The sequence below is a fragment of the Protomyctophum parallelum genome, assembly GCF_964188405.1.
Source record: "Protomyctophum parallelum genome assembly, chromosome: 9".
In the NCBI taxonomy this organism is placed as follows: Eukaryota; Metazoa; Chordata; class Actinopteri; order Myctophiformes; family Myctophidae; genus Protomyctophum; species Protomyctophum parallelum.
This window is the reverse complement of record NC_139706.1, coordinates 10,198,082-10,211,873: the sequence shown is the minus strand read 5'-3', so window position 1 is coordinate 10,211,873 and position 13,792 is coordinate 10,198,082. Positions and strand designations below refer to the sequence as shown.

The 13,792-nt window shown below is 38.6% G+C and overlaps 1 protein-coding gene and 1 long non-coding RNA gene across 3 annotated transcripts; both read left to right on the top strand.

Moving 5' to 3' along the window:
* Window positions 1-2,929: 2,929 nt before the first annotated feature.
* Window positions 2,930-4,238, top strand: LOC310865016. Of its 2 annotated transcripts, none has more exons than XR_014569785.1 (3): window positions 2,930-2,973; window positions 3,397-3,465; window positions 3,791-4,238. It is a non-coding gene; the product is annotated as an uncharacterized lncRNA (long non-coding RNA). The 2 variants fall into 2 exon arrangements; XR_014569786.1 differs by having other exon boundaries at window positions 2,965-3,014.
* A 330-nt stretch (window positions 4,239-4,568) lies between these two features.
* Window positions 4,569-8,891, top strand: polr2i (RNA polymerase II subunit I). Its single transcript, XM_083772775.1, has 6 exons — window positions 4,569-4,720; window positions 5,182-5,236; window positions 5,963-6,036; window positions 7,852-7,926; window positions 8,321-8,372; window positions 8,495-8,891. Exons 1-6 carry the CDS (start codon window positions 4,656-4,658, stop codon window positions 8,555-8,557), a joined length of 384 nt encoding a protein of 127 aa, XP_083628901.1. The 5' UTR covers window positions 4,569-4,655; the 3' UTR covers window positions 8,558-8,891.
* Window positions 8,892-13,792: the final 4,901 nt, after the last annotated feature.

The window sequence follows — 13,792 nt, the reverse complement described above, 5'->3', positions numbered from 1 at the left end:
GTCTGGGGATATATATATATATATATAACAGGCAGTGGCCATCGCTTGCTGGCAGCACGGTTTAATCTTTTCTATATGGTTTATTATATAGGCACAGGTCTAGCTTCTATGCTACAGGTAGTTGGAATATACAAAGTGTTAACCTTAAAGAACTGTTAAGAGTAACTTATCCTTTAAAATATTTAGTTATTATAGGCTGTAACAGATCAGATAATTAAAACCAGTGATTATTTTATATATTATTTTGTACATAATTTCTTTGTTTGGTGCAAATGCACTTGTCCTGCAAGCGGCAGATATCGGACTGACTTGTGCCTGAGTCCTCATCATGTTTGTGATCTCTAGGTTTCCACAGATCATGGCAATGTACTGTGAATGTCATCATCTATTATCTTTCTATCTGGTTCCACAGTTCTGCTTTCATTTCCGTGTGTGTGTGTGTGTGTGCGTGCGCGCGTGCCAAATAAAAAGAGATAAAATATAATCTCTGTCCCGGCCTTTGACCTAACCGAGATAATTACCATTCACGGATGGGTTTAGTTAGGGGCACGACATGAAATAAACAGATCTAATGAAATATGTTTTTTTAATGATGAATCCGGTGCCAAGTAACAGTTTTAATTAGCACTCCAATTAGCTTCAGTTTACAAAATCAGCATGTTGATAATCCTGCCTTGCATGAAACCCACAGTCTTGGACCTGTGTGTGTGTGTGTGTGTGTGTGTGTGTGTGTGTGTGTGTGTGTGTGTGTGTGTGTGTGTGTGTGTGTGTGTGTGTGTGTGTGTGTGTGTGTGTGTGTGTGTGTGTGTGTGTGTGTGTGTGTGTGTGTGTGTGTGTGTGTGAGCCCACTGGTGGTGACTTTCAAGTGAAGTGGTCAAAAAGGGAAGTTGGGTGACTTTAGAGTTTAGACCAATACAATTGTCTATTAGACAAAAAACATTTGTCCAATAGTTGATATCAAACAAACTCCAACAATAGAATATATTTTTAGGCTAAATATAGACCTATATTTAGCCTAAAATGTCTTCTTCTTCTTCTATTCTTGGAGTTTGTTTAAATTTATTGCTAAATGGATTTGTTTTTGTTTTGTTGGTAGGCTACATGACCACATGGATTTAATAAAAGATGTATTTCCCAAAACCAGTTGAGAAACAAATGTAATCCCTTGTGAACTGCTTCTTACTCTGTATGAACCCCACACATTTACGAGAATAGCACAAGTAAAAGGAAATGGGGAAATGTATACATGGGTCCAAAATAAAATCTCACGTGTAAAATCTCACGTCAGTCCTGTTTTCAAAGTCAGCTCAAACTGGAATTGTAAGCATCACTTCTGTTCTGTCCCCCAGAACGTCATCTTTCTGCCCTGCATGCTTTTAACAAAGCATGCAGTTCAAAACTGGTGCTGGTGATGATCTTGCAGCAGACATTTATAATGCAAGTGATCTGATCATTTTTTCCTTATTTGTATGACATGCTGCCATTATAAGTATGGTAGTCCTTCTTGAGCACATTATATTGTTCTGTGAGTGTGCCAAACTTGGCAAAAGTAGCCAATGCAAATCTGTATAAAAATAAGTAGTAAAGTAATAATAAGTAGTAAATAAGAGAGATGATGCACATACATTTATAACCTATGACAAATGCACGCGCTGCTCTAATTCAGTCCCATTCAACCCTGAGCACCCGTAGAGGAACATCTTGATAAGATCATAGCCTAATGAGAAGTTATTTTTGCCTCACACAGTTGAGTAACAGTCAAAGCTGCAATGAATTTAGATGAGATCTCTTTTCCAAATAAAGTTTCATTATAGCATGAGACAGAATTTTAGTATTGTTTCATCACAACAATGCATCACGCCGAAAGATAAATAAGTAGGCTAATTAGGCTATAGTGACAGAATTAGACAAACAGGCGGATGGAGAGATAATCACTTTTCTGTCATCACAGTGTTTCTTTTCAGGGTTCATACAAACACATTCAAACGTAAAGTTTCAAGTTACTTTTTTTTCTTTCTCCATACAGACATTCTGACATAAAGCTTATTTTTCAGGGTTCATATTACAGACACATTCAGAAGTGTATTTGTGAATGATTTGTTGTGTTGAGATTGACTGGTCGACAGCTGGGATTTTCAAATGCTTTGGTTACAAATACACACTCCCCTTTACACTAAGCGATGCGCTGTAAAAGCAGACTTTTACAGCGCCAATCTGGCGCAATTTGGCAGATGCCAATCTGTCTGCCACAAAATTAAATATGAAGGTGAGAAAGTACATATTCCATGTTGATATTATATCCATCTAATCTGACTTCTTGAATGTTAATCTGACAGACTGACACACACACACACACACACACACACACACACACACACACACACACACACACACACACACACACACTGACACACACACACACCTATATATAAATAACCATATAACAGCAGTAGCTCAGGGAACTGAGGAACAGAATAATGACAGATCAGAATGCTGCTTCACAAGTTTGTAATCACCAGATGTTCTATCATTTCAACGCCGTGATTTCATCACTGAAATGTTTGGACATTCCTTGCTGGGTTCTATAGACTAGGCTACTCAAGAATGTCATTCTTGAATTTAACCCTTTGTTTCCTACTTTGCCTATATTGTGTTGCTATACCGTCAGAAATAAATGTGAATCATTTTACTAACTTGTCACCAGCGCAGCAGAGCTTCTTAATAGATTTGCTTTGGCCCCATAATAATTTAGAAAGATGAACAGAAACCCAACTATTTGGTCTTTGTCACAAAACTTACATTCTTGTCATGTTTTCAGTGACTTGCTGAATCTTGTCTGAAGTTTCATAATTGAGGTTCATGCAACAAACCAGATAAACTACTCATGCATTGTGTCCAGTGTTCACTCCCTACCTGTGTATATCAAGAGGTAAAACAAGGCTGAAAATTCACTCTTCTTCAAGGCTGCAACCGGTAAGGACCTCTGTAACCGATAGGCTGTTAAATAGAATCATGTAAGCATTAAATGATAGTTATATATCATTAGGAGTAATTGTAATTAGTCTATGTGTACAATACTAAAACAAATGCTAGTGTTTTACACCAAAGGGAGGCGTCTGCTCAATCAGGAAAATTCAGCTGGTGATAGATATGGTATCTATAGCATTTTAATAGACCCTCAACGTAGTCCTTAATTTGTTTGCATTTGAAGCAGACCAAGCATTAGAAGCATGCAAATACGATTTTGATCAAATTATGTCATTGCAACACCACAAAAACACTTGACAGATTTTAATGTTTATGTTATACAAAATATGTAGAACTACTGTAGGCCACTTCTGGCCGAATTACTGAAACTATTCACTGAAAGCTTGACATGTATATTTCCACCCTTAGATGTGTATCGTTCATCAGACATGACAACAATGGATTCTCGTCGTGGAGATACACCTGATGTGACACCTGGTAAATAGATAAATAAATATTAGTATTAACTACTAGGCCCATGTATTGTTGATCTTTTACCAATAGTTAAATAGATTGCTTACTTCTGGAATGTCATATAATGCTTTATTATAAACTCAAACATTTAATATGTAGTAAATATGTATATATTAAGAGTATGACTTCTCTCACGTCTAACTCTTGCCTCTATTAAAAAAACACTTCAACACTAGTAATGTTGAATGCTGAATGAATATGATAATATTAATATATTATTAAAATAATATATTAATCTATCCTTTTTCATGTAGGCCTAATGACCGATCTCTTGTTTTTCCTTCCACAGCTGCAGGCAGAGTTGTTGTTGCCTTCACAGCCAAACTGAACATCTCAGACAGCTATCCATGTCACACTGGCGTGCTTAAATTCCCCAATGTGCTCGTCAACGAGGGAGCTGGCTACAGTCCTGACACAGGCATCTTCACCTGCCCCCGTGAAGGTTTCTACCACTTTGCCGTGCACGTGTCCGTGTATGGAAGGGCTCAGTGCAGCATCTACAAGAATGGCGAGGTCGTCGTCTCAATGTATGACACCAGTCTTCCAGAGAAATGCAGCCAAGTGGCCAGCATCAGTAGTGTGGTGCGGCTCTCCCAGGGAGATGAGGTCTGGGTTAATTTATGGGGGCCTGATCGTCATGACATCTTTGCATCAAAAGACAACGACTCTGTCTTTGTTGGGTTTTATTTGGGGTGATCTCATGCCTGTGGTGTCCCTGTCTATGCAGTCCTTAGTCTAAGTCTTCTCTAAGGGCCTGTCAACAATACATAAGTCTACAGTACCTTTGGGTAAATAATAAAGCTGAATCGAATTTAAGTATTCAAATTTGTTTTACTTTTTAACTGAAATGTATTGCTATGTGTGAACTGTGAAGCCAATAATGTGAGTGCAATAAAATCACTTCGGACCAAATGGGCCCTTTGCTTTCTTGAAGAAATATGTTGCCCCCCTCCAGCGTGTAGGGGGCGCTATCTCCAAATAGTGAATTACATTACTGGGTGGGCAATGCGCCATAGCGCATAGGGGGCATGCGCAGATTGTATTGTTTTCATTAAGCGGTAGGAAACGAAGAGAAGAGAGTATACACATTTCTTCTTTCACTCGTTTGGAACTTTGGATTGTACTTTAGTCTCTTATTCCATTAAAGAATTAAGATGGATTTGGAAGGGGGGACGTATCATGAACAAGGATTCGTCGGGATCCGGTTTTGTCAAGAATGGTAAATATAATTGTATTGTATTGTAACATAACGTCGAGTAAGATCAGCGAGTTTCAGATTAGCCGTATTTAGTTAGTTACACATAATAATATAATTCTCACCCCAGTCCATGTGTGTATGTAGATGTAGATTGATTGAAATTTGTATTCACAGTATGTAGAATGGGTACATTGCAAACGAAAGCACAAGTCAATACAAAAACCGCTACGAGGTTGAAACCAGGAAAAGTACTAAGACTGGTTTACATCAGGACCTCCCTTTTTAATTCATCAACACATTTAAATACGTACAAATATACTTCTAGGAAACACAGGAAATCATCATATATATATATATACAGTTAAAGAAAGAGAGAAAAAAGGGGGGGGGAGACATGTACCGATACGTCTTCAGTTGGGTTTAATAGAGTGTAAACCTCTGAGCTATCAATTAATCGATGTGTAACTATTGTTCTTTTCCAGCAACAACATGTTGTATCCCAAAGAAGACAAGGAGAATCGTATCCTGCTCTATGCAGTAAGTGAGCTCATTGAAATTTGCTCTACTACTCTACTTTCAGCTCTGGTCCTGCTTCTTTCTAGTCTAGTTCTAACTAAATAGCTAATTATCATAAGGGGATTTTTCTTTGTTTGTGTAATCCTGAAGGATACTTGCTAACCTAGCCGCAATTTGCAACTCTAGAGTTGCAAATTGCGGCTACTTTAGTAGGCTACTTGCTAATCTAGCGTCTCAGACGTGGTGGAAATGAGACAGCCTAGGAACATTCTAGAAACATTCAAGAGAACATTCTCTCCATTTCAGTCTCCACATTGGAAGCAAAGGTCCGTCTATCTATCCCTCACAGACTCTGTGTGAGGTAATACCCAAAACATTATCATTATTACACAGATCTCAAACAAAGAAAAATCCCCTTACACTAACTCTGCACACCATACCATATTAATACATTTGACATTACAATAGTCAAGGCAACTAAAGTCTGTTTCTTCAGGAACAGAGTTTAGCGCTGTGTTAAGCCCAAACCACACCAAAGGGTCGGGTCGGGAACAAAACAGATTTTAAGGTAAACCAAAAAAACCGCTTTGTCCTGAACCGAGCCTTTGGTGTGGTTTGGGCTTTAAAGGGATTGGGTTTTACATTTAGCACCTTGAGGTGCTAAATGTTTGATATCAGGCCGCTTTTATTCCAGTGAATTTCCGAGGATCATTGCAATAAATACATGACTAATTTAATTCTTCACAGTGCAGGAATTGTGACTACCAACAAGAGGCAGACAACAGCTGTATCTATGTCAATAAGATCACCCACGAGGTTGAGTAAGTACATTACTGTAAATCACAGTGCTATCAATTATGGTGTTGATTTTACATATTATATGTCCTCTCTAATTAAAGAAAGACCTGAAGAACTCTATAGGGAACGAGCGAAGGGCAGAGACGTGCCCATATTGAAGTAATCTCCATGTTTTTTGCTTAGCGCAGTGTCAGTAATATGATAAAGCCATTGTCGTGTATTTTCACACAACTAACTAACTAAACTAGAGAAGACTGGAGTTCTCTAAAACAAGCTGCAGACTGTAGAAAACCTTGTCAAAGCATCAGATGATCGGATGAAGAAACGCAGGCAGAGAGAGATGAACTGACGGTCTCATCAGAGTTTTATTTATTGAAAACAAAGACAGAGAGAGCTTCCTGCGGCCAAGGGTGACCTGCGGGAACACACTGACTGCCTGACCGTGTGGCCAGCCAGCCCGAGACTACCAGTTTAACATTGCATTTACGAGAGAGTGAAAAGAAACATTTGGTGTCTTCAGGAACATCCCGGAAGGTTCCTTGAGACAATAGAATGCTAAATTACCCCATGCAGGGTAGCCTGTATGGGACCTCTGAGGTGATGAGCTTCTCAACCAGACAGTCTCCTTATCTATGATAAGCACGGTGACCAAAATGTAGCATAGTTGAACATTTGACATAGCCTATAGTTATTATGAAATATGGATACCAAACCATTACCCTCCCGCAAGTGTAATATTGCGAGTGTTATCGCTCTGTCTTGGGTCTGTCTGACAGAGAGACGGACTGTCAGCCAACTTAACTTTTCAGACACAGAGAAACACAGAGACACAGAGAAACAAACCTTAACTCTATAGCACTATAGCTCTGCTAGAGCTGTTTATTTATTTATTTTGTGCTGCTATTATTGTGTGGCGTGGCAATATCACAAACTATATATTATATGGGTGTCATCATTATATGACCAGGCTGAAATTGTGTATGATCATGTACACTTTAGTTCCATGACACAATCGTCAAACATGCAATCAATTCAAATTGGTTGCACATCTTTTCTTACACAAAAAAATAGCAGATCTACAAGCTCACAATTCGGCGCAAGACCAATTATTGTTTGACCACTCATGTACAGTGTTTGCATTGTAGGGGCTGACTGACTTTTATATAGGCCATATATATTTATTTGCAACACTAGGTTTTTTAATGATGGGTTGAACTTGAATCTAGACTTGCAATACCCATTGAACACGTATATTAGACACATTGTCACAAACATGGGACGCCCACCATACATAATAAATTATTGATACATAGAGACAAAAAATAGTTTTCCTGCAGAGATCATGAATGCAGTGGTCCTTGAGGGGGGTCCAGTTGGTCCCCAGCTAACTGATGGAGAGTTTATAACCAAATGGACCCTTATATATCTTTATAAGCCTTATGGGTCCATTTGGTTTCATTTTACACTCAAGAGTTCAATTATTAAACTAATTTGCATTACTTCATTTACAAGAAGTCTACTCTAAATCTACACAATTAGAAAATGTAGAAGAATTGTTATTTTGATCAACGTTTGCCTGTTGTCTCTCCTATTGGCAATGGTACCACAACAATACAGCATGGAATTGTGGACAAAATGTTATCCAACAATATCAAAATATTAGTTTTGGGTCTGCGAGGCAAAATATCATCAAATGGTGGGATGTGGGTCAAATGGCGAATGAATAATGGACCTTGATATGAAAATGGTTGAAACCCACTGGGATAGTGGGATATCTTAAAACAAGACGTACTCAGTTGCCCTGGCATCTCCAATAATATTTCTCATCTCTTTTACAGTGAGCTGACCCAAATCATTGCAGATGTATCTCAAGATCCAACACTACCAAGGACAGAGGACCATCCCTGTCCCAAGTGAGTTTTACTTTCTTTGCCTATCGTCTGCATGAACCTCTTCTACAAATTACTGTTTTGTGTAATTTTATGAAAGAATAGGACACACCTGTGCCCAGTCTCAGTGGTTAAGGCCCCTGTCTCTGAACAGACGTGTATCCCATCTGGCTTTGCGGCATTCTCTCCTGTGCTGCTCTCTGTTTTCTTTACAATAAACCTGGGAGGAAAACAGACATTGTATGTATGTGGACTGCATGCCCTGTATTAAAAAAAAGAAAATAAAATCTGAATCATCTTCTTGTCAAGCGGTCTTTCTCTTGAAGAGGTGATGCTGACAGACACAACCAGTTAGAAACTGTCTCTCTTCTTTGTTTGGCATTTATGAGATTTAGCTCAAATATTTTTCTCTTTTCAGATGTGGCCACAAGGAGGCAGTGTTCTTCCAGTCTCACAGTATGAAGGCTGAGGTAATGATCATGCTTCATAGTAATGAGTCTCAAATACATGTTTCTATGGCAATTACTTAATTTCTGTACTGTACTGTATTCTCTACGGTACCTGTTTCATCATCTGTTCGTGTACCTTGCAGGATGCAATGAGACTGTACTACGTGTGCACTGCCCCTCACTGTGGACACCGCTGGACAGAATAGAGATTAAGGTGTTAAACATGAACATTGATGTCACCTGCTGTTGGCAAACGGAACATTATGGACCCATTTAAAAAACCAACAAAAAAACCCCACTGCTGTCTTGATTAAAAAACCCCAGTTTGTTTTCTTTTTTTAACGTTGAACAGAAAGGTAAAACAAAAATTAAGAGTTCTGTGTATTGTGTGGAGTTCTGAAAGGAACTGTTTCTATGTATAAAATCCTGTCATTTATGTTAAGTGTATGATGCATCGACTGGGCCCTCACCTTGTGAATAGCATGTATTGTATACACTTTTTAACTGAAGTAATTGTACTTTTTGTATAATTAAAAGTCGTTTTTTTTTTACAAGTACCCTCCCCTCCTATGTTATTTAATAACAGATTTATTTTATTTTATATATAGAATGTTAACTTTATTATTCATAGGACATCAGAAATAGCCAAATCTGCAAGCTCACATGCATCGCGTGTTGGAATATTTTTGAAATATTTTAATAACACAAATCTTGTATGGGGCCGTGTTTTCGGATGGGGTCCGCAGCCAATTCATGTTGATTGATTGAATATTTTATTAGACAGAAATGCATACAGCACGAGTACAGGTCCTATATATTCAATTAATATGTTAATTTGAGTGCCATGACATGAAATAGTTTGAGATCCACTGGTCTTAACAGCTTCCACTTATTACCTGTTTTGACAACTGCAGCATGTATTATGCGATGACTCGATGAGCATGACCAATTGATAAATTATTCTTTGAAAAGCAGCGTGCATAGACGTGGTGGGAAGTGGAAACATAATATGTAAGGAGGTGAATTTGCTTAGTGAATGCTAAACAATTATAGCTGTAACTGTTGCCAGCTGTAAAGATGGTAGTCCCTTTGGTTTCAGCCGAAGTGCTACCACTGAATTTTGATTATTGACCTGTGTTTCAAGACATGTTAACATGCAAATTAACCATACAACGAAATAGTATTTTTTTTTTAAGCATGTTTTTCAGTGAACGTGATTTTTTGCTGCAGTGGCGAGCACAGACAACAGAAATACTCTTCTACACCAGTGGTTCTCAACCTTGTTGGTTGGCGACCTCCCAAAAAGTTGTCCAGGCCTCACAACAACTGCCCTACAGTGAAGGACCATCTCAACATGATGCACAAGGACACAAGGAATATTGGTGACAGTTGATACCAGTAAGTGAGTATAGTGTGTTCTGCTGAACAAGTCAAATTGACTTAACTATGTTGTAGCGAATGTATCCTATACTTAAGCCATAGGCTGATATAATTCTGGACTGGTCTTTTCTTAGTTGTTTAAACTATGTAGGCTACAACTTTCAATAAGTATATTTTTATTGCGAACGCAGTGAGCCACTTACTATGACAGCAGGGGCTGAGTGTCTGTGTGTGTGTGTGTCACGCTGTGTGGTGTCACGCTGTTACACCACCGGCCCGCCACCAGAGGGCGCAGCTGTGGCACGCACGCACGCACGCACACACACACACACACACACACACACACACACAGGGCGCAGCTGTAGCACACACACACACAACCACACACACACGAGCTGCGTTCGCTTCACGCGTTTGCGCGTCTTACTTGTATCATTAGTGTGGTTGCCCGAATGGGCAACCAGACTCTTGTAACTGTGACACTTTATTATTTCACTGGAGTAGTCTTTATTTTGACGCTTTATACCTCCCACACTGTACGCTGTACGCACTTGAGCCATATGTCAAATTGACCGGAAAAATCGGGAATCGTGTGCTTGTATTTTGTTAAGAGAAATGTTGTATAGTTTAATTGATATGAATTTATTAGTGAATTAAATTTCCCCATTGACATGAATGGGAAAAGGCAAAAATTCACATTCAAGTATTTGTTCCTCGGAGACTGTAATCACTATAGTTACAAAACTTTTAGGGATAATTCAACATTATCCCTAAAATTATTTAACCCTACAATTTTATCGGTCGGCCTCATGGTGGCGCTATAACAGCCCACTTTACCTTTTGGCTTATAACTCTTGAACCGTAGGTCGTAAAATCAAAATTATTTTTTCCCTGGATTCCTTTGGTCATGACGCCCATTTCCGCCATGATAGATTTTCCGCCATTTTGAATTTTGTCCAAAACACACTTTTTGCTTTTCCTCCTACAGATTTTGTCCAAATCTCACAGAAATCGGCACACGTGATCTCTGGACCCATCCAATTAAAACTGAACTGCAGAATTTTTAAAGTGCGTATCGTTCGGCCGTAATCGTCTTCCGAAGTTAGTAGGAGGGGCCTATATCACAAAAAATGCCATAAATCACGAACGGAATGTCCAATCCATCCCACATTTCAATCACATGTCCGGGGTGGTTCAATCAACCAAGTTCTAAAAGCAATTCTATTTTCATCCATAGGGGGCGCCGCAAATGCGAGAAATGTAACCGTTTGTCGCAAAAACATGAATTTCGGGGGTTAAATCCCCTCCGAATTACTTACGCATGATCTAAGGCGTGACTTGAAATTGTAATTGGCTGGCAATACTAGTGGGAGGGGCATATGTAAGCCACTGCGGCAACCACACTCTGCAATTTTTTTAAATTGCGAATTTTCTAGTTTGTGACGCCTTTGACAGATGTTTGTAGAAGTCGTTCAGTTATTGTTACATCATTTTGTAATTAACCTCTTAAGTCCTACATAATATATACACTTAGTCGCACAACAATGTTCAATTGTAAAAATGGCTGATCTACAATCTCACAACACAGCATTGTGAGGCTGTTTTTGAACATTTGTAATTTCACATGTTTCAAGTGATTAAAGGATGGATGGCTTTGCCGGCATTTAATGTGAATCACCACCAGCCCAGGTGAAATGTATGCATAGTTCTTGTGAGGCTGGAATCTATTTTACAGTATGGCTCTAGATGCGGAACATAGAAATGTTATGTCAGATTTTCACATTCAGAACCGTGTTAATCAGACCAGTGTGTGTCCATGTGGAAACCTCGTATGAATCTGATCTCAGGTCAGAATGGGTTAATCAGACCAGTGTGTGTCCATGTGGAAACCTCGTATGAATCTGATCTCAGGTCAGAATGGGTTAAATACTACTTTCACTTGTAAGTTTGGGTAAGAAACTGTTTTTTTTTTGTTTGTTTTTTATCAGCTTGCAGAGACTTTTTGTCTAATCACGTGGTCTGGTTCTTTATTTTCTTTACTTTATACGATAAAGCGTCCAGTACAGGAGTTATGTACAATTTGTCAATTTGCAGGTATTTAGAACAAAATTATAGACTCAAAATCTATGCTGCAAGTGCTCCGTCTTCCAATAAATAAGGTTTATCAAGTAGAAATACATGTTTGGTTATGGTGACATACATTTTGTGCGTTGTACATTTACATGACATTGGCAGTTATAAATAAAATTGATATCAATTAACATGTTTTGAGTACTGAGTTATTTCACCGAGCTGGTTCAGTTCAGGTGAAGAAGTTTAAATGGTTTAATGTTTGAAATTATGTTAATTAATTTATTATTAGCCAAATTTGTTTGATACATATCAAGTATAGTGTCTAATGGGGGTCTAATGGGGGCTCAACAAATGTGGATTTGGGAACAACTGCAGACTGCAGTACAGTACAGTACAGTACTTAGGGTCGACGACAGAGTACAGCATCTTGCAATGGGTCTGGTCCACAAGATTCGATACACCACCAAGATACCCATGTACCTGTCTAAATACTTCCTTAATGTAAACGAAGTCCACACCCACAACACCAGAGGGAGTGCAACAAACCATGTACAACCCAGATTCGGCACAAACAAGGGACTAAATTCTTTTCGCTCCTATGCCACCAAAATGTGGAACGCCCTACCAACAGTCATTAAGACATGTGAATCCCTTGACTCCTTCAAAACCGCTCTCAAAGGGCACCTACGGATGGCTGCAATTCGAAACTGGCCTCTGTAAAATCTGAATCCCCCCCACCCCATTTTCCCTCACTGTATATTGTATCTTTTCCCTTTTTTGCTTCCCATATGATGAATTCCTGTTCTGTTCTTTACCTACAGAGAAATGTCTATTTGTATGTCTCTAAATGTTTGTATGTCTTTAAATGTTTTGATGAATTGAACAATGTGGACCCTGTTGTAAACAAGTGTAATGCTTAATTGGGTCGTCCACTCACAGTTGACAGTCTTTGTATTGAGTTTGTGCTTAAAATGTACTGTAAATTCTACAAACTGTTAATAAAGATTTCAATCAATCAATCAAAAGTATTAAGTTATTAACAGATCCCTGATTGATCTAAAAACGAATCCACAAATCACCAACAACACAGCAATAAGGCATTAAAACGTTTCCTTTGGAAAGTCAGAAAGTTACGTGCAAAATAAAAAATAAAATCTGCCAATTTGTATATACACACTATGTTACACGTATACCGACGGTAGGATACCGTGTCTTTTAGGGGCGTTTCTGTGGTCAAGATAGGGCTTTTTTTTTGTACTGTAGCCTACCTGTCAGTTCTGCTGCTGGAGTCGGGTCTTCATGTAGGCTATAGCCTATGTGGTCTTCAATGTATAGCCTATGTGGCGTGAACACTAAATCCAGGCTAAAATCGCGAGATAGTCAGCAAGTCATTAATTACAGAAGTATTTCACACACCTTTGATTCGCTGTAATAAAGGAACTAAAAGGTGATCATGAAGCAGAGGGAAACACAAAAGTCAGTTGGCAGCGCCACAGCCCAGCGACACCCACGTTGTGGCCAGAAATGTCACTCCGTTTGTAAGCTAAAGGATCCCACATAATGTAGGTTTGTAATAATGTTGTTTTTTGATGAATTGAACAATGTGGACTTTTGATGAATTGAACAATGTGGACCCTCTTAAACAAGTGTAATGCTTAATTGGGTCGTCCACTCACAGTTAACAGTCTTTGTATTGAGTTTGTGCTTTAAATGTACTGTAATTCTACAAACTATTAATAAAATATTTAAATCAATCAATCAAACCAGAGCTAGACTACACCATGATATATTATTAGGAGTACAATAACTTGGCATTGTGAATAAAAAGGTATTAGCCACAGTGGGGTTGCAGTGTAATGTAATGCTGAAGGTTTAATCACAGGGCTGTCTGCTTTATGTATTATGATTAAACGTGCATTCTGGTATATTGTGAATCAATGATTGAGAAAAACATCAAAGGGGTTTGAACCCGTGAAGTTCTATAAAGT